Consider the following 22,877-nt stretch of genomic DNA (forward strand, 5'->3'; position numbering starts at 1 on the left):
ACAACAGCCACAATTTATCTTTGACATTGCAGATATTTTTGGCAGTGTCCAGTGAAAGACGATCCAAGCATTCGATATAACACATATCATAAGTCACTCGCTTAAACATATTGTTTTATATTTAACCCGGAAGTAGTTATTTTTTTCACGTAAACAATAATCTATTTTTATATTCCAATTAATATTTCTATGATTAATATATTGTATATTACTGATTATTTTCCAATTTATTAGCATTTGATATTATGGATATGGATTTAATCATAATTTTTTAAGAAAAATAAGTAGAAACAAATGATTAAACGAATGATTAAGTAGCTTACATCAATGTGTAATGCCTTTTTTTGTGGATTTTCAATGGAATTGCACATATTTCAAGGCATACATAAAAAATAATTATTAAAAAAGAAAAAATACATTAAACAATATCCACGAAAAATTAATATTTTATAATTCATACCATTCGCCACTGCACTGGAATGTAAAAATATCCCAGATGACCGGGATGCGACTGAAAATTGACTTAAATTAACCAAGGTTCCAAGGTTAATTTTAAAATTAAAATTTCCGCAAAATCAGAAAAATCGTTGCTGCGCTACGCAACGCGCTTTAGGGCGCGAGAATATCAGGGATTGCATTCCGAGCAGATGCGTCGTAATTTGTTGAGAGTATGGAGAACACGTAGCTCGTAGCTCGTAGCTCGCGGGAGCGAGTCGGAGATGGGGAGAACGCCCGGGGCTAATTAACTGTATAATTAATCGAGCGAGCGAACGAACGAGCACTCGGGCGTAAGTAGCTCTAGGGCTGTCAGACGCAGAAGAGCCGTCTGACCGATGTCTCCCTGTCGGCTTCCTCATCCTGCTGCGCTTCGCTTTGAGCCTTTGTCACGAATCCCATGAATCGGGAACTCCTCGAAACAATCACGCCATCCCGTGAATTGGAGCTTCGGAGTGTTTTCACGTTGTGCTGCACGACGATTCAATGAGATTGCGACATATCACATACGAAATGATAATCTAGTTATCAGCATTGATGGGCAGAGATGTCGGGAATATCAATAGAATTCAAAAGGAGTCGATAAGCTGAAGATCTTTACGAAATAAATATCTCGATTTCTATATTTCTTTCCTCCTCCATCTGAAAGAGAACCGGTTGCTGTATTTATTCCAAGTCGGATGTGAAGGGTAATCCTAAAGAAACATACTGCAGAAAGCGCCGTCGAAAAAAACATTCTTTCCCTCGTTGAATAAGGCAGTTTCGATTCGCGTGAGGAGGGAAGATGGTAAAGAGGAGAATGAGGCACGTATAGATGTTAAATCGAAAACAGGGAGAGGCCAACAAGGGCAAGGACATGTGGAAGGAAGAAAAAGTAGGCGATGAAAAGTAGGGAGAGGAGGGAAAATGCATTTCATCTGGTGCGTTCCCTTTAATTAAGGCGAGCTAACTTATCAGCTCGCCACACGCCGAAGATAGTCTCGCGGAAATTAATTGGAGACCATTTTCCTGTGTCAGTAATTCATTTGCCAGCTACAAATGTTTGCGGCATTATTAACTTTTTATTTCTCGTTTCGTATAACGACGCGATACGTTTGATTTACAATGCTTGACGCTAAAATTAACGGGAGATAAATTTTTCAATTTCTCATAGGCTCGAGGAGAACAGGTTACAAATAAAAAATTAATCCCTTAAAATTCCAGCTGGTACATACATATGACCTGTATCAACCCGCATATCAAGGGTTCTAAATAGAGGGAGATGCTGAGAGAAGAGAGGGGCAATAAATGGAAAAGCAATAAATAGATATGCAAATTAGAAAAAGAGCTCCGATTACACGGAGTGCATTATTGGATAGATTATTCGGCTTTTCAAAGAGAAACTGCACGCGTAGAATGAATAACAGCGAGAATACTAAGAGAGACTGGAGTAGGTAGGAGAAGAAGGTATATGAAGGGGAAAGGAAGATATGTATATATATATATATATATATATACATACATATACACATATATTATATATATGTTTGTGTGTATGTATGTACATATATACAAGAGCACAGCACTAGCAAAGAGAAGGGAAACGGATGCTGCTGCTGCCAGGCTAAGCCGATTCCGCGTATCTCTTGCAATTTGCAAATGAGCGACGAAATCGGATAACCCATCTCTAACTTTAACCAATTTTCAAATGCCATTCCCGTGCCTCCGAAAAGTACACCCTCGTGTACATGCCGCCGGGCATATGGGGAACGATCGATACCGTACATATGTATGCATCTACATAGCATATATACATATATATACATATATATACATAAATATATATACATAAATATATATACTGTATATATTGCCTATATAATATATATATATATATATTTTTCAGAAAGAATGATCCATATCTAAAAACAATTCTGAACATGTGCTATATATTTACAGTAGCGATCAAAAATCTCGAAATAAAAGATCAAAACTATACGGTGTACCAATAGTGACACTACACTACTGCATTGATAGATATCAAAACAATAGTAACACAATCCTTTGAGTTAAAAATAACACTTTGTTATTTTTAACTTCTATGTGTACAAACTGTATGTGTATAAACCAATTCACTTCTGCAGTTAGTTTCAACGTCCACATTAATGCATTTAGTAAATAATAACCTAAATTTGAATCGAATTTAATACATTTTCTTGAATTAAATTGTTTGATTTCATTGTTTTAGTTAAATTAACAGCATATTAAGTACGAACAGTGGCGTCTTACAAAAATGATTAAAAATATTAAATAAACTCAAATAAGATATAATTTGATATTACGAATTTAACTGTCTTTTGAAAATATATTAAGTTATTCTATAAAATGTCGACATAAATTTTAATATACTTACACAGTTAAAGCATAAGACGCGCTAGAAGCGCTAGAAGCTAGAAGCTATTTAAAGCGTAAAACGCACCGAAATTACTTCTTCTAGCGCGTGTTCTGCTTAGACATTTTTCGATCGACATTCCGACTTTTGACTCAATCGTTTCGTCAACGATAATTTCAAGATAATCAAAGGAAAACGGATCGTTAGCCTTTTCTCGAGGGAAAACCGGCGATGGGCAGCTGCCAGGATCATACCGCACTATGCGAAAGCGACACGTGAGGTAGCAACGTGTCAGTATTATTCTCGCGTCTCGAGCGTATCGCTCATTGTGCGTGCTGCGTGCGGATCGTCGTGGCATCGCGGATACGTGTGCGTATTCCGCTGTCAGCTGTCGCTCACAATAGAGACGCTCCGCCAAAAACGGAGGCCTATTGTTAAGCTCTAATTGGCGTGCGCAATCCATGACAATACTAGGCTTTCTCCTCCCCCTTCCCTTCCACCCTCTTGCACGCTCTACCTCGATCGATCGTTGGATCGATAAGCACACTCGTTCCGTGTTCATCACCTGTCTAGTTGTTTATTTATCTATTCCTCTCATCAACCGCGCAGCCAATAATAGAGAGAACTAAACATGACGCAGTCATCTGATTACAACGCTGTCACTAGAATAATTTATCTAATTATCTTAAGACATATAAGATATTTTAGATCAACGATATTGTGCTTTATTTATAAGTACTTTGATTAATACGGAACTTGCTTTGTGCTTAATCAAAATTTCATTAACAGAGGATTTCCTCACGTTTAATTGCGTATGACGTAAATATAATATCTAATTGGTAATATCCATTCGTTAGTTCTGACGAGAAAAATGTCAAGCTTAAGTTCATTAAAAAAAATCTTTGGAAAGATATAAAATAACTGGCTAAATGTGTAATACTCCGTATAACGTAAATGAATTAAATAAAACAAGTAGAAAGACTAAGGAAAAGATAATAATCATAAATACATGAATTCTGTCGTTCATAAATATATCATTATTAAATCACCATTCGCTAAAACGAGGCATAAAAATATCTCAACATAGTAGCAATCGATCTCGTATAAGTCAGTCGACGCCTTTTAATCTACACTCTATGGATAAATTTCGGTGGTTTATGGTTGTCGGTTGTCCGTAAAACCGACCCGCCCACGCTCTACCGAAGCGCGAATAGACCGATGAGAAAATGTCGAAATTTCATGGATGACGTAAGTTCGCCCCGTAATATCGTTAGTGACTGTATCGTAATCAGCAAGGTCGTTTTTCGGGTGTTGGGGCTGAAAAATACGTGTCAAAGGAGGGTTACTCATGTCTAAAAAAAAAAGGGCCGTGTCTCTTCGAAAATCGAATTTGATGGCCGAGAAAAGGCCGATACGTACTTGCGTGCGCAAGTTGGATATACACGTGCAGTCGATTTCATCATAATTCCGCGTGTCTGCAAACGAACGATAATTATCAACAAAACCGCCGTAAATTACGCTTTGAAAATGGACGTAGCGCGGTTTATTGCTAATATTTTCCTGGACAAGAGACAGGCTAATAAGCACGTTCACGATGAAACGCTACGCCGTCGGGATAATTGAAAAGGAAACGAAACGGAAAAAAAGAAAAAGTAAATAAATAAGCGTTTCCCGTTGTAATATAAAAAAAAGAATGAATAAATACAATGTCGCAGAATCGCATTACAACGATGATCTAAGTTGCACGTTGAGGATTTTTCTTTCTCACCAAAAGTCCGCAGACAAGACAAGAGAACGCTCCGACTATGCCCGCGAGAATTCCGTATCTTTCGTCTGGATGGAAACCAGTCGTTTGTCTCCATAGCGCGATGAGATTACGGAAGTTTCGTTAGAAATTTCCATAAACGGATTAACTCCGTTAACGCCGCGATGGAATTTAAGGGAATAGGTAAAGAGTTGAACAGTGTGTTGAAAAGATCGATTTTTTTTTTTAAGTTTCTTCAGTATTATGAAAACCAACTTTTGGAAACTCTATCCTAAATTTCACACCGTTAAATTCATAATGCCATATTATACTCGATTTAAATTATTTTTAATCATTTCTACAGGTTGCTTATATCAATATGCTTCTATCCAATATGTCATTAATTAGACTAATTGTGAGAAATGAAGTTAAACAATTTAACACAACAAATGTATCGAATTTGACTTTAAAATTTAGTTTATCATTTACTAAATGCATATGTTAATGTAGATGATGGTTACTTTAAAATTAAGCACGTTAAGAAATGGATTGATTTACATTTTGACATACATAGAAGTCAAAATCAATTAAAAGAAATAAATATATTTTCGGTCAAAATAGATTTTAATATTTGAATATTTCACGAAATGAATTTATATACATATCCATTTCTGCAAACTGCGCGCCAAAATCTTTTTCGGTCTTGAAACTCAATCATGAACAGAATTAAAGTAGTAATATCACATTTATAAATACAATTTAATAATTTTTTATGCTAATAAGCATTTTAAAAAGATATTAATAATTTGATGTTAATCTAAGCATTTAAGAACTATGAATAATTTAATTTATTGCAATAATATTGCTTCAATCGGGATTCAAACCCAGATCTTCCACATTCCATGTGAACATTCTCATCATTTGATGGAAGTTAAAAATAATGAAATGTTATTTAACCTCATTAAAAATCATCCATTACTCCTTTGATATCTAACAGAATAAAATTAAAACAAATAATAATCTGTATTTCGCTCAATGTTAAAATAATTTTCCAATGAATATCTGTATTTACATGATAAATATCTAAGTAACTTAAAACATAAATCCATAGAACTGAAAAAATTAATCAAAATAGTGTGAATTTATGTATGCTCCTCAACGTTGTAAATCGATTACATTTTTGCGAATTCAATAATGATTTATGCCAGCAAACTCGCTGAACCGGCTTCATCGTTCGTAAAAGATGAGTGATTATATTAACTGAATTTGTTAACTGGCCATCGCAACACGTTCTTTGCCGCCCAAGCCCATTCAGAGAAACCGGTCCAGCGACGAATCCAACGACACAAATGGACCTCAAAATGTTCGCGCACGCGGATGAGATCCTTTCAGCGATGACACGTAAAGGGTCGTTGTACCGAGTACTGACTTCGCGCTACGAATAGCGGTGCTGACAGCTGACGCGTGTTCGTCGCGTGCAGCACACAATAAAAGCAGCTGTGTTTCTGCGAGTGTTATGCTGTCGCCGTTATTACGCGGATTCACTAAAGCCTCTGGTGCGCGCACGATGCAAGGAGACATTATCAATATGCGACTAACAAATCGACGTCGTGGAAGAAAATTCTCTTTAGTTAAATAGAACGTAACGGCATAAGGGAGACACGGAACCTGCGCAAAAACGAGAAAATCTATGATTTGCGTCTATAATTTGCAAGTTTGCTCATCTCAAACACGTCATTTTTAAAACATAAACTAAAGCGTATGATTTTGTTGAAATATCTAAAAATTTAGTTATTATATAGATATTTGAAGATAATTTTGTTAGACTATCAAAATAATTATTCATAGTAAATATTTCTTTGAATAATACCAGTTGAATATTTACAATACTAAATGTAAAAATATATTTATTTTATACAAGAATCATTAATTTAACTGTTATTATTTTTATTTGCAAATATTTATTATTTATGTAAAAATAAATAAATGTTATATCAATACTATTTAATTATTTATTAAATTTATTTAGTATATTTTTTCTCTCTGTAGGATGCTCAAACTTCTCTCTCTCTCTCTCTCTCTCTCTCTCTCTCTCGCTCTCTCTCTCTCTCTCTGTCTCTCTCTCTCTCTCTCACATCTTTTGCTGCCTACTTTTGAAGCCCTCGGGGCTTCTTTTGCAGTGCATAGATTAAAGCTTAACTTTGTTGCTTGCACGGATTACGATCATTTTTTTGCTAAACTTACATTTGAGGTGAATTTGACCATCTATCTCATTTTCGTCTGGACTGCTCAGTATACAAAGGTGCTTCTATACCTGGATTGCTGCTGGTGTGCATGTGCAGAGATCTGATTGGCTTATGTCGCGATGGATGACTCGGGCGGGAAGAAAGAGGGAGTTTCAGCATCATCCTCCTTTGCTGGTTTAAAGCATGACAGCCGCGAAAACAATAACAAATGTGACAGGTCCGTTGGAAAACCATCTCCAAACTTAAATACATCCGCGTTTTTCGATAAGAAACTTGTTCTGAATGTGTCAAGGGTAAGCGCTTTAAAACAGTCAATTTATTCGCACTGCGATAAAGTGCACTGCGATAAAGTGTGCTCCGATATTCTCTTAGCCAGTAAAGATACTGAAGATAAAAAAGCACAGATAGAGCCGAGGCTGCATTTCGTTATTGTAAGGAGGCATTTATAGAATTGTCTGTGGCCTACATAAATCTATTTAGTAATGTCTGTTGCCTACATAAATTTGCTTAGTAATATTTTTCACACCCCTCTACTCGAGTCTATAGGTGAGATGGTGAGAAGTGCAGTATTGGAGGCCCACGAGCTTTTTCGGTAGCGTGCTCTGCCTCGTGTGGGCCTACGGATGAGGGGGGGAACCCCTCGTCCGTTCTTCATTGGTGAAAGGAATCAGTTATTCCTGTGAAGAATGGAATGATTGGCCAGTTTCATAACTACGAATGAAATATTGGTTATTATTAAACCCGATTAAGGATGCCGTGAAAATGTAGTCATGGTTTAACTCATTTGTTTGGGAGATGCGCGAGAAATGTGCGTTCATCAATTTGCAGCCAATCAGCCGGTGAGAGCAGTTGTTGTATATAGAACGCATTTTTTGTCGCGTCACAAATAGTCTTATATAAGTGATAAGTCTTTAAACAAAGTGGATTTCGCTACTTCGTGGGCATGTAAAATTGTTTTTTAATATGTATACTAACAATAAATTTGACTTAAACAATATTAAGAATTTTTATTTGACTTAGTTTTTCAAGTATTACGAATTTATCGACTTTTTATTTAATTTCGAATGTATTAAGAGTTCTTGTATCCAAACTATAGAAACATTATAGAAAAGTTCCCTATTATTGGATTCGACCGTGTCTTATTTAATGGACACATATGTTTATTATTTGTCTTTCTGAACATAAAAATGAAGAATAAGACTGTACAGAGTGTACATAAAATGAAAACTGCGAATAAGATACTATTAGGTGTTATCATTTCAGAAAGCTTCCGAAAAATACGAGATATCAAAAAACACTATATTGCAACGTAAAAATCATAAAATAAGGTGGTGAAGTCAATCTTTATTTCAAATCAAGATGTGAGAAAACATTTAATGAATTTCACGAATTATTGTTAAAAGAATATGTTGCAAATTTGTCAAATAGATGTCTCTAACTAAAAAAGAATTTCTTGAACTTGCAGTTTTAACTGAGTCACTAAAAATAAATCACAGATTTAATAGAGAAAAAAAACGGTCGGGAGAAATATTTTTATCATAACTTTTTGAAAAGACATCCAGGTTTCAATTTTAGAACTCCAGAACCAGCCACTTTATTGCATTCTGTCGGCTTTAACAGACCTTAATAAAACTGTTTTACGAAAATCTTCAATCACTCTACGAAAAATATAATTTTGAAGTATCTGATATATTCAACAGTGACGACAAGATCTAAGTAGTGTACATAAGCAACAGAAAGTGTAATCTGTAACAGGTATCTGGCAAGTAAGAAACTTCACTTCAACGAAACGTGGAAAAAACGTGACGATTACATTCTGTATGAGTGCGGCTGAATTGTTCTTGTCACTGTTCTTTATTTTTCTTCAAAAAATCTCTGAACTACTAATGATGAAAGACGCTGCATCACCTCAAAACGTAGCTGTGGCACGGCCAAATGATTGGATGAATGGCAAGCCCTTCGTAAAATGAGTCCAACATTTCATAAAATTCTTTAAACCAACGGCACAAAAACCTGTTTTGTTAAATCTTGATGATCACTGCAGCCATAAAGAATTAACTGTCACAAATTTTGCAAAAAAAATCATATACATAAGCACGCCTCTCCACGACACACAAACTTCAGCCTTTAAATAGAGTATTTATGAAGCCTTTTAAAAATTCCTATTACAAAGTCTACACTTTGATGAAAGCCAATGTCGAAGCAAGAATATCGGAATATAGAATAGTCAGCTTCGTAGCAAAGTCGTTTAACGATTGCTCGCTTATAGATTATTACATTTGGATTTTTTGCACGGGAATCTATCCATACAATCCAAACATTTTCATAGATTTGGATTTTCTTTCTACAGAATAGAATCTATAAACTAGAAATTTTTTTGAACCCTTCTACTAAACCATCAATATCAAATAGCATGTTGCCACAACTTTTCAAACTCTGCAGAACTTAGCAGGATTAGAGAATTTAGAAGAAAAGATTAAAAGTCACATAGAAGAATTGTTGCTATTACCCAATGCAGCCACCAAGCATTTAACATCAAGAAAAAGAAGACCGAAAAAAGTGCAATTTTGATGATCAAGTCTCTATAAAAAAATTCGTGAAGAAAAAGAAAATGTAAAATTGAAGAAATCAATCAAAATCGTCTTCCAACGAGCAGAAGAATCTTAAAGGAAAAGACATATGTGATAAGTCTAAAATAAAAAGTAATCAAACTGTTCAAAATGTGAAGGAAAAAACATGTATAATTTGTCTCGAGGACAACGAGGAAGATTGGCTCCAGCCCTGCAATATTGTATGGAATAAGAACACGAAGCATATATAGATATGCGGATGAATCCAAACAGGAATATATATTTGTGATATTCAATACGAATTATTTTAATAATATTTTTAATATTTTTAAATATGTTCGATTATAGGGGATCTTTTCTAAAATTGTGATTCAAAGTGACTGTAAAAAAATACCTATTAATATTTATTTCTACTTATTGTAAATCGTCGAAACTTTTTATATTCACATAAAATATTAAAATTGATTTAAAAATTAAAATACATAGATTTAGTTGTTTTATTCTTATTCAATTTTCAAAAAATCTTAAGTGTCCGTATTAGGATTTCCCCCTACATCTTTTCGGTGTATATAATTATTTTAATGATCTAACAAACTTATTTTCACACAGATCTGTATCTATACTATCTATAATTAAATTTTTAAATTTATTTTAGCAAAACCGCTCTTTCTATGCGCTACAAGAAGCCTACGTTGCAATTTATAAATTTAAAATATTAATTATCTTTAATGTGCGGTACTGACAATGAGTACATTATTTAAGGAGATAACATCAATAATTCTTTTGCAGATTTTTCCAGAAAAAATATCACTTAGACAAAATACGTAAAGAAAAAATTTCTTTGATTTGTGAAAAAATTTCTTTAATTTAAACATTATTTTTTAAAATCAAATAAAATTTATTTTATACCGTATAGCAAAGAAAATTTCTTTAAATCGAAACAATACATCTTTTCTCTACATATATGTATGAGAAAACAATCGCACGTTTTCTGAGATTAATTTTATCGATCTAGAATACGAATATATACATGAACTTCGTGATTGTGCGTGCGCGTAAAATAGAGGAAGGAAGAAATAAGAAGATCGAGTAGATAAGAAAATCCTAGCGTTCTATTTCTCTCTCTCTTTCTCCCCCTCTATCCATCAGTGAAGAAAGAGAGCTAGACTTCTCAGGGACTAATAGTGCACGAAGGGTCGTCTCAGGAAGGCATTACGAGAAAAAGAGCGCCATTAAAGGCGAGTTTAGGGGAGAGAAACGACTTTAAGTGCACGCTTAACTATACCTGTGTTAGTTGTTAAGCCAGCGGTTAAACCTTTTCGTTTCTGCTCGAGAGAAGAAAGAATGATGATAATAGCGGCGGAGGCGCAACAGCAAAAAGTACATAAATATACACTCATCGGTCATTATCCAAAATTCCGATTCTAACGACGTCGTGTCATTTCGCGAATAATTTCCAAAAAATTACGAGCGTGTTTATAACTGGTTATCATCAGCGAACGACCTTACATTTTCATTAAGTAAAAGATCAATTTCGAATTTCTCTCGAAGAATCTCGCTCGCACGGGGATGTCCCGCGTATTTACGGCTATCCCATGTACGCGGTATGGCCTTCTTTATGTCGGCGAGATCCGCGGGCGAATTCGCGCGAGCCAGAGAGGCTCCTCGCTTCGTCCGCTCGGAAAATAAACCGGTGCGCAAGCTTATCGTATTTCACAAGGAATTTAACCCGCTCCTCTGCTACGGATGTGAGTACGCGCGCACATGCAAGCTGCAACGGAATTTACTCTCTATAATACAGTGAACCATGCGATAAAACATCGGCGACGATGACACTTCTCCGGCTCTCAGTGCGCTGCGGGGCTCATTTTTCACATGCGCCAACATCGTCGTCTGTTGCGCGATCCGGTACATAGCGCGTAACGATTTACCCAACCTGTCTCACTGGAATATTTCGTTGCTCTGAGTATCATAAGATAAATGAGATCGCATCAGGGAAAGCTACTCGTAAAAAAAAATAAAAAAAAACAAATTAAATTAAATTTCAAGAGACATATGCAGTATTATATTTTATCTCTATCTATAAAGTCTATACAAAACGACCTATTGAAAAAAAATTGATTTTACTAAATTAAGGTATCTAAAAAAAAAACGCTATTCTATTTATGCAAACTGATAGCTATCGTTCATTTTGCTATATTAAATTGCTTCAACAAAAACAGCAGTTTTACAATTGTTGTAAGATTCTTTAATATTAGTTTATACATTTATAAATTCTGTGAGAAATTAAAGGCAAGGTCTAATCATATTAAAGAATCTTAACACGTATTACAGAATCTTAATAGTCGAAAGCAGCTATTTATTATCTGTTGCTATCCATAATATATTTATTTTTCCTTTAAATGTTCTAAAACAAGGAAACTAGGATACAATAAATACAAGATAATCCAAGAGAAACGTAAAGTTTTACGATACATTATAAATATCTCAATTTTTCATTCTACTTCGACACAAAGAGTTATGCTTATTAATATAGTTTGATTTCGTTTTGTACTCACGTACGATTTCCTCACCAGTGGAGATGTGCCGAGAGGGGCTTCCCTTTTTCTATCTCTGACACTCTCTCGTTTGAGGCAAGCCTCGTTAAGTGCCTTCGCCGCGCGAGAACAAGCGAGCTCATGATTGAGCGCGGCGAGGAAGAACCAGTTTACTGACACAGAGTATCCACCTCGATTTCCATTCATCGGTTAGAGGAAGGAAGAGAGAAAGAGAGAGAAAGAGAGATGATCGGTCTTGGTTACCGGCAACGGAAGGTCCGCCCTCGTTGCCGCGGCTAATCTAACGCTTCCAGACGATGGCCGTTAGTCGATGTAATCCATCAAGCGGCTCGCTCTTCCGGAAGAGGAGCCACGGCCAGGTCGCCGATGGGATGGACCACCTCACTCCGCGCTTCAACAACGAGAGCTCTTTCGCTAGCTTTCCAGCTTTTTCGGTCGGTGGACGGTTCCGTCGTTAATTGCGAGGAAGGGTGAAGTTGGAGTGAGAGTCACTTGCGTGGTGTCCGACAATGGCAATGAATAGCGAGGGTGAATGTATCTCTTTTAAATACGACTTGATGATTATAAAGGAATATTTATGATTTAAAAAAAAAAGAGAACAGCAAAATAAATAATATAGAAACTGTAAATAAAATTGAAGTAATAGAAAATAGCGCGTATGATTTGGATAAAATATTATTTGATTAACGAGACGATTAACTTAGTTAATTCTTTTCACAAAAGTTTTATTTAAGTAAAAATTTTGTTAAGTTTCGATATCTTGTCATTTTAAGATAAAATTACATGGAACAATATGTGTATTCAACAGAAATTTGATATAATCTCAAAAGTTAGTTTGGTTATCTTCATCCTCCGCCAGCAACACAAAATTTTAACTCTTCCGTCAGCAATATGAGTCATCGAGAAATAGTACAGAATTTTTTTATTACTCCGAATTATATAAAAATCAGAAAAAATTTTGATCTACTTATTAAAGTTTTGACAAATTTTTACCATCATAAAAGTCGGATGATTATATTTCACATATTTTTTACAGATTTACCTAAATTAACCTATTAGAATTCACAATTAAAATATTGATGGTGCCTTTAAAGATCCTATACTGCTAACGGAGGGTTAAGCTTTTAAGCGATGGAAGAGAAAAATCGGAAAAGAGAAAACGGGAAAAGAATGGACCATCAGTGATTCGAATCAGCGATCGGCTCGCTCGGCTCTCGCGAAAAGAATCCAATTCTCGATGCAGAAGCGTCTAATTATCGGATCGTTCTTTTTGCGAGAACGGGAACCTTTTCGCGGCCGCGTATCGCGCTTTGCTCACGGATCATCAGTCACGGTTGTTTGCCGCGGAAAACCGTCAGTCAACCCTTTTTTCCCGTCACCGTCGACGTCTCTCCGCCCTCGGCTTTCCACTCTGGAGAATCGTCTTCCGACTCTCGCGAGCGGGGCGGTTCTACGTAAAAAGCTCCTTTCGCGCGAGGCAACCGCGACATCGCGACGTCGCCGTTCTTGGGCATCGTCGTCGTCGTCGTCGTCGTCGTCGTCGTCGTCGTCGTCGTCGTCGTCGCCGAGAGTCGATAATAAATGCAGAGCGATCGCTAGCGCGTCTAGCAGCTAACGACCGGAGTTCCAGCCCTTCTATGTAAATCAGCCGTCGTTATCTTTCGTAACGGCGCCGTATCTACTCCGTTAACGTTCCCCGTGAGATACAAGATACCCCACCCCGCCCTAGCTTACGCCCGAAACTTCGATTACGACGGAAGCTGCGGAAAACTTCGTGAATGGACCAAAAGCGTGGCCCAAAGTTACGGTCCGGGGGGCCCTAGGAATCGAATGAGACGATAAACAGAACAATGGAGGTCTCCGGGTTCCGTGACAGGACACTGATCTTATACGGCGCGTGACTGGAGACAAAGTACACCAAGTATCTCTTCGTACGGCCGATGTACACCGTACAATGTATACTCCCGGCTATCGCAGACAATTTACTTGCACAAACCGTTATATCGAATTACATTTACACCACCCAACGCGCGTTTATTGTGATGCAATCGAGTGTATAAGCCTGGTAATACAACACCCAAAAATAAAAAAAACATTTAAAAAACAAAAGTTATACTTTTAACACAAATACCGAGCGATCATTATTGATCGTTTCTATTTTTTTAGATTAATATTATGTTTCCTGTGTAAAAGATAAGATTCTGAAATGTTTTGACTTTTCAATAATTACGTCTTTTGTACACTGACAAAATATTTGATTTCTCATCATTTCTTTTCTTTTCATACTAATTTATGCGCTTGGTTATTTTTTTAGTGAGCAAGAAATATTTACTTCTACTGTTAATGAGTAAAGTGTATTTAAAAGAACTAAGAAATAAAAATAAATCTACATATTCATATAAATTCGGAATCGCTCCTCGTTTCTGAGATACACATGTAATGCAAGAAAAATATATATTTCACGTAATGAGAATAGAGACAAACGAGTCGGGAAAATGAAAATCGGCGATAATGAAGATAACGACGTCCGTATCTAACACTAAAAACGCAACGCCGTGCTTTGTGCGACGGGCACATTAACGCTAATATCGCACGCCATAATTTATGTCTTGCGAAATGCGTTCTTTATGACCGCACAGAAACAGGGCGGAAAGAGGAGGGCATAGTAAACGCAGAGTAACGCGAGCGGTGATCATCTTTCTTGGCAAAGTGTAAGTAACGCGTAAGTAATGCCGGCCAAGAACAATTGTGATCGTTAACGTCGCAGCAATGAAAGCGACCACCACTCTTGCTTCTCCTACAGAAACTCGCATTAGAAGACATCATGCATGTAAGTATATCACCATGAAATCAGACTATTACGTAACTAATTACGAGTATACATATCGCAACCAGTGATTACCTTGAATCCAATTCGCTTCCTGCGATCGTACCACTATCGGCTGATCGAAATTATCCATCGGCCCGTTCCCGGTGCGCGTTCGCGCACGGATGGTATTACGTGTAAATCGAGATTGACAGCGTCAAGGCTCTGTGACGTCGATCGGGTTGACGAGTGGCGGGAGAATGCCCCGAGGATTAGCTATCCCATTACATAATCTCATTGTCTAGCGCGGGTATCATTGCACGAGATCTCAAAAAAGATTGTGGCAAAACGTGTGTGTATTGTAATGCAAAAAGATCAATTCAGAAATAAATAAAATTCAGGAGAATTCTTAGCCTTAAGCTAAACACTCGCTTTGTGTCCTCACGCACTGTAAGCTTCATTCTATCTTTATTGTTCATTACATGCAGAAGGAAGAGAGAATGAAGCTTTTAAGCTTTTATACCCGTCTCCAGCAATGTAGATTAACTTTAATCTTGGTTCAATTTACTCTTTTTCTAATTTTTAGAACTAGAAAAAATTAAGAGTAAGTTAAACCGAGGTTAAAATTAATTTACATTGGTAAAGACACTCAGTTTTTCCCAACCTCCCCCCCCCCCTCTCTCTCTCTCTCCTCGACAGCAATCTTTTATCAAATATTTTGCTAAACCAACTCCTGCTAATTCCTGATATTGGAAAAACTGACGGCGCTCACGATATTTTTCTAGAGATTTCTACGATTGGCCATTTCCTTCGAAACTTAACGGCACACTGCGGATCACGTGTTAATGCAATTACCGTACTTACGATAAATTTACAGAGGAAAGTAAAGACAAATTGGAAGAGTGAACCGTCGCGGTCGTAAAATACGATCCCGTCCTCCTAACCTCCCGACCCCTTGCTGGCAATTTTACTTTTCTTCGTTTGTCGATTCGTGTGCGAAACACTTCTTCGAGACAGTTGCACGGCAATTATGTTAAGTAACGAAACTCGTTTAGCTCCCTGATAGCCCAGGCAAAAGAGTATTTATATTTCTAAGAGAAAACGCAAGCAATTTTTCTCCCTCCCTCCCCCCGGATCGTCCTCGCTTGGAAGTTTTTTGCCGATAAAATTGATCGTACGTAGCGGATGGAGAATTATCCTGCCGTCGCGGGTACGTTTCCGCGATAACGGGGCCACGCCCGCTGTTGCGAGGGAGGAAATGAAAAAGGGGGTTGGCGGGGACGAGATCGGGCTCTGCGGGGGTAATACCGGAGGATGAGCGCATCGGGGTTGCGAAAGTTACCTCGTAATAAAAACGGACATCGGCGCGACTTTCAATAAGTCAGACATAAACGTCAGTTCCTATTCAATATAAGCAATTTATACAATTTATAGACACAACAGATGTAACCATGTATTGTAATATGATGTAATGATTCACAGTTACATTTATGTTCACGATTATCTTCTGCGAAACCGATCATGCTTATCATTTGTCGACGTACTTGAACAAAGTAAACGCAAGATTAATTATTTTATTTGGAAATTATCGTACATTTGGTATAATCACTGTAATTCTAGCATCTATAATGCAACTAATGATCTGACGAGTATAAAATAAATAGAAGATAAATCGATATCTCTGAAATTATATGCGCGATAAAAACACGATGCGAACACGTTGGTTTATTCAAAGCCCCCAAAGTGCATCAACGTATATTGAATCTGCATATTACATGCGGCACTCCCATTGATACGTTGCCGTCCGCGAAGAACAATAAACAAGGCTTGTCCGCCGCGTACCGAACGACCGTCGTAAAAGATGCCCTAACGTTAAAGCCTCAGTAAGGTCCCTCAATGACACTCTCCCCGAGGAACGGAGCTCCAAGCGCGAGCTAGAAATTAAGAGGAAGCGGATATATACTGTGTCCGGGAGAGTTTCAACCAGCTCGAGATAAGGCCGTCGGCTGGCGCGTTGCGGTAGAAGTTCATAAATTATTCGAGCCAGGAGGACCGAAATAGCGGTGCGAATGCTAAGGTTAGTAAGGATTATTCACGGCACCCCCAAAGCCGTATTATTTAGCATTGGTACCTACTCTCGTACTCCCGGCTCTTTGCTCGCACAATTGTCGCGTTTTTCTTTATTACCTCACTCTGAAGTCCCTTTTCTCGTTCGTTTCCTAACGTTTAACATCCTTCACGCGTCCACGAGAAGCTATATACACCTTATACGAAGTGCACTCTTCTTACTTCGTCCTTTCTTTTTATTGCAAGATTAAATCTTTTTTTAAAGAATTATATAAAGATACAGAAAAACGAAGAAAATTCTTACAGAAAAATTCTTCTATATTTTACTCGTTTTTAATTAATTCAACACTGTTTCGCATCGTGCTCCTGCCAGATGATTCTACACGTTAAGTTAGAAGTAACGAATAAGACAATTATTCCAAGAACAATAGAATTCCGTGTGCGTGCAGTGTAATTTGCGATTGTAATTGAGTGCCTGCAAATATCCATACAATGCTCGATACACTGAGAGAAAAAATATGGTTGCAATTACCATAATTTAACTATAATTTACAGTCATTTTCGATGCCAACCATATATTTTTTGGTAGAACTATAAATATAATTACCATTACTAACACTAAGTAGTAGTAATAAAAATAGAATACCTAACCCTAATTATTTTACCATGCAATTATAGTAGCAAATACTTTTCTCTTAATATTCCTTCTGCATATGCGAATGGCTATCGTTCGTATTGTGAACCTTCTCTTTTAAAACCGGATTCAAATCAAGCAAACGAGCGTGAACAAACTCGAATGAATTGCACTGTTCGCACTCATTGAAGCAAGTTGTTCATTCGTATTTGTTCACGTTCTCTTGCTTGGCCTAATTTATGTTCATTTTTATTAAACTAACATTAATCTCGATTCAATTTAAGAAGTAAGTAGGTACTAATGACTGTTCCTATCAATGTAGATTAATTTTAATCTTGGTTCAATTTTCTTGGAATTAGAAAAAAGTGAAGAATTAGTTGAACGGAAATTAAAATTAAATTATATTAATAGAAATAAGCACAAAAAATGAAAAATAAGTTGAAGAGTAAGATCGAGATTAGAGTTAACTCACATTGATGGAAACGGGCATTAATATCAGAAGGACGATGAAAAAAATTAATATAAAATTTTCATTTATGCAAAAACAGAATCCATCGAGTGTAATAATGACGAACACAAAGACGAGTGACAACGCGAAGCCACTGCGTTAAGAAAAGATATAGTTCAGAAACTTTTCAAGAGCAATTAACCCTCATTCGGACAAGCTGAGTCCGTCGAATAACTCAGAAAATTTCAACTCCTAAAGTCACTTTCAGAAATAAGCTCCTACTAGAAGCCTCCTAGGCCGGTATTCATAGACGATTCTTATATTCAAGACTGTCTTAAATGCAGTTTTAAGATTTCACGAACCACCAATCAGAAGGCCGCATTAGCATCTTAAGACATTACTTAAGATGATCCTGAAATGAGAGGGCAGACTATGAATATCGATCCTAGATTTCGCGGAAAGAAAAAGATCACCAAGGAAATAAAGCGATATCGAAACGTCAGCCTAAAAAGAAGAGAACGTCGTGAAACACACAACGGGAAACCGTATCTACGAGAAAAATCTGATTTGCAGAAAACTGCGAAATTCGCGGGGCGTGTCGTTGTATGTAATGGTTGCCGTAATCGAGGATCGATAAGCTTGCGAGTTGCGATACGCGAGCGATCTCATCAGAGCATACCACAATTCGTCGAGTCCCTGTGTTATTACATAAGCCTCATCTTTTTTTCTCTCTCTACCGAGAGATTGTATCGCATGTTGTAATAATGATTTACTTGTGGACTTGTCCCGAGGTGTCGAAGCGAAACGGATAACAATGAAGTGAGTCGTAGCTTTTTATGGAACAATGCTTTCGTCAAGATATTAGTCACTGATACGAATATCGCCGAAAGCGACGATGCTTCAAATAATTAAATCATGTTCTTACGCACCAACGGCGGACGCGAAGCCAATCAACTTGCGTTTTAAGCTGGTTCTTGGCGTAACAAAAGGGAAAAGAAGGCGTATTCCCGCGTATATTTCGCGAAAGGATTCTTGTCAATAATTGCGACCATACAATATCGGCCATTAAAATTCACAACTCCTTTTTATAACTCTACGTCATAATAAAAAAATCAAAAAAGTTATGTAAATTAGATAACGTTGAGAGAGACATTTATGATGTGACTATAATTACATACCATAATTATGGTTATTATTCCCATAACGTTAATAATAATATAATTGTATTTATAGTTCTATAAAAAATATATATAGTTGATATAAAAAAAGTATATAATATTATCTATTATAAAAATTATTTAAGTAGCTATAACTTAGCCATAATTTATAATATAATTTTTGGACTAAAACTATATTTTGTATGGTTGGCCTAAAAATGGCTATAAATTGTGTAAATTATGATAATTGTAACAATTATTATGATAATAATAATTATATCTACAGTCATTTTTTGTGCCAATTATATTTTTTATAGAATTATAATTATATTATATTAGTAGCATTATGATAGTAGTAATCATAATTATCGCATCATGTATAATATTTATAGTCACAAACACATAGGCATAAAAACTTTTCTCTCAGTATAGTCGCATTCTTTACCGGAAATACATATAGATTTGCATTAAATGTGACTGTGTAACGGAAACTACATTAAGTGCTTTTATTGAATAGCGCGTGTATCGCTTATATACGTTAATAAATGTGTAAACTGAAGCACTGATGTACGCAAATAACGATAGAATATTCAGTGATAATATTTCACGAGCGGTCGCGCGGACTATGTACACGAGTGCGTCTGTAATTATTCGTCGCGCTATCGTTATTTAACTAGATGTATCGCCAGCCGTAAAGCGATCGCGGTCATAACTCACTCGACATTTTACGCATGCGTGACAAATGGATTTTTTTTTTCTATAGGATCCGCGCGATATTTCGGATAATCGCTCGCCCACCGATATGATTCTGGCTTTACTGCTGGGCGATTAATGACGCGCAACTCGGAAGCGTGTTCGCCAAACGACCATTCGACGCGTCAGTTTTAACAGCGAGCTACCGGTTGTACGCGCAAAATCGATAATCGAATTAAATTAATTTAAAAACAACCTCCCGCCTATAAGCTGAATTCAGAATCATCGCTTACATTAACTAGCAGCTATGGTTATCTCAAAAATGACTGTCTTACATACATATCGTGTTATCGAATAAGCCACGAAGGCGTTACCTTCGTATATCGCATGGTATTAAATATGCAAATGAATTGACTTGATGGCTGAGTCGGATCAACATTATCATCAAACCGATACATCGTAAGACAATTTTGCGAACGAGGCAAGAATAACGTTAATCCCCGTCAGCTGATTCCGGATTTCTTTTAAACACAATATTATATTACATCGCGAATAAAATTGAATGGGATAAACATCAACATTAAACCGCTACAAAAACCTGCTACTCAAATTTTATGTTGTATTTGTGCAAGCAATTTTCATTAATAAAGCTGTCCTCTTTACTTCGGTCGTAAAAAAAGAAGATTGTGGCGTGTTTCTCGTGTCATACTTTTGGGTAAGAAAGCGTCCCAGCTGTTACATGTTAATGTCGCTTAATGACTTACAAATAAATTGCCAGCGATGTGTCGTGACTCATCCGTAACGGATGGCACCGTGAAGTCCTTGAGAAAAGTGTTAACACCTGCGAGAACTACGCGCGCTGATGCACGTAGAGCCTGACGATCGTTTATCGTCTAGGAATCGCTTACTTGGTCTTTAAAAGAACGTTTCACCGACGATGAGTCAGTAAGAACTCGATCTCCGTCGCGAGATTGCATTTTCTACTGCGATCGCACAAAGATAATCGAGCATAGGAAAGAAGAGAAACTCACCATCACTTCATGTTAACGTATTAATCAACGCAAGCTGTGCGAATATGTGTTCGCTTATTAACATTGAGAAGCAGTATTTCTTTATGTAACGATATCTTCCCGTATTTTAAGACGTCAGCCCGTAGCCGCAAAATGGTAGATAATGCGCGCGTTTGAATTGAGTGGCTAACAACGCTGAGTAATTCTTTCGCCGCGAAACATTTAAAGCTTATGATTCATATTCGAAGCCGTAAAGTAAATAGAGAACCGTACAGCCTCGGCCAAAGGCCTGTCAATACATATGTACGCGTTTAAAACCGCACACGATGAATTAAATACGAAATAAAAATAACCGGAGAATACAATCCGTGGTTCTTGCGAGACAAAAGGACTTACCTTCTTTGTCGTGTAGAGTTTCCGGCCTTGAAGCAGCATGTACATCTTCTTCCAACCGTTCGAACTCGCATTTCGCATCCACACCATGCTGAATACGTACGGGCACTCGCTGTCCTCCCGTAACAAGTAATTCTGCAACGTGAGTAACATATATTTGCCGTTTTTCAGCCAGCACGGTTTACGTTCGTGATGATCGCATTGGCAGGAAATTACACGTGTACTCACCCTTAACGCACTCTCGGCTTCGGTAAATGTGCCCCTCTCTTCTCCGCTGGGAAACGTAATCATGTCCGGAGGAAAAAATTGCTGCAAAACAAAAATTGGAGAGAATATCTCTATATATACTGTTATCTTTTACATTTGAAAACGGACATCAAGGAAACTGGACTTCAAATCGTTTTTAAAATTGACGAGAATGAATTCTCAGAGAAAATAGTGATGCGGAGACGAATCTAAAATATTTTGGGAAAGAGAAAATATAGATATATCTCGTCCCGCAAGTGTCTCAAAAAGCAGTTCTATAAACATACGCGCATTACCTAAGAATCTTTTTATAAAGATTTCAATGGATGGAAACACAAACGCTCGTATGTACAGTTATATGTGCAAAGAGTATCTCCCTCTCGTTACAAGGAAAAGAAAAAGTCTCGAGATTCTCCAAAGAGTGTCGATTACAACGTTCAATTTCCCAAGTTTCTACGCTCGTTATTCCTTAATTGGCCAATCATCGGCAAAACTACAAGATTTATGGATCCAAACTGATTGAATTTCAAAACTGCTAATTGATATCAGTTCAAATGTATTATGTCTTAGTAACTTCGAAGCTTCACTAATAAATCGGTATCTCTTTACATATCACAAAAATTAATATTTTCTAATTAACAAGACCCAATAAAATGATAACTGACGAAATATAAAAATAAAGTGTTATTTATTTATTGAAATTTTTTGCCTACATAATCTCGATGTATTGAGTTTAAAATGGAGCTGCTCAATCCTGCAAAATCCCAGGACACGAATGTTCCAATCAATACTACCGAATCCTTGAGACCCCGTACTCCATCGCCGATCGGAAAAACGTTTCTCTCTCGTGCCATCTAACAATCTCTTCAAAACTTTTCTGGAATATAACCGCACGATTCGCCGGTAAACCAGAGATCTGTTAAAGGAACTCGCGGAACTCTCATACCGACAATATTCACAGAGATACCGACCAAGTATTAAAATATCGACCGAGTTAATATTTAATATTCTTGACTATCAGCTGAGTTTGAAGTTAACTGTAGATCCCTAATATTACCGACATTTCAGACTCACAAAATTACAGTTACGCAAAAATACAATGTCGATACGAACAAACGTTACATATATATTTATAGAATGGAGTAATTAAAAAATATAAAACATTAATATGATAAATAAACATACAAGTTTAAATCAAACGTTAGTCAAAAGTTGGTCGGTAAAATCGAGGACATTTTATCTAGAGTCGGCAGTGCTTCGTAGTTATTTAAAGACAACTGCAACTGTAACTTAACTGGTAAACTCAGTCGGTCGGTAAGTTAACGCGTTTAGATTGAATAGAATTTACTTTTTGATGCGATAGTAATAAAGAACAAAAATTTGATTATTTTCTTGATTAAGGAAACACGTGCTCTTCAGAAATGTATAATTAAAAAAGC

General features: G+C 36.8%; 1 protein-coding gene across 1 annotated transcript in view; it reads right to left on the reverse strand.

The window, feature by feature from the left end:
- Nucleotides 1-22,877, reverse strand: part of LOC105145995 (growth factor receptor-bound protein 14) — a 322,967-nt gene that overhangs the window by 189,553 nt on the left and 110,537 nt on the right. Inside the window, exons 7-8 of the mRNA XM_087416651.1 lie at nucleotides 21,421-21,501; nucleotides 21,196-21,327 (exon numbers count right to left, since the gene is read on the reverse strand). Of these exons, the coding sequence (XP_087272777.1) occupies nucleotides 21,196-21,327; nucleotides 21,421-21,501 (213 nt within the window). The remainder of the gene's footprint in view (nucleotides 1-21,195; nucleotides 21,328-21,420; nucleotides 21,502-22,877) is intronic.

The sequence above is a fragment of the Acromyrmex echinatior genome, chromosome 1, assembly GCF_024713525.1.
Source record: "Acromyrmex echinatior isolate Ae372 chromosome 1, ASM2471352v2, whole genome shotgun sequence".
Lineage (NCBI taxonomy): Eukaryota > Metazoa > Arthropoda > Insecta > Hymenoptera > Formicidae > Acromyrmex > Acromyrmex echinatior.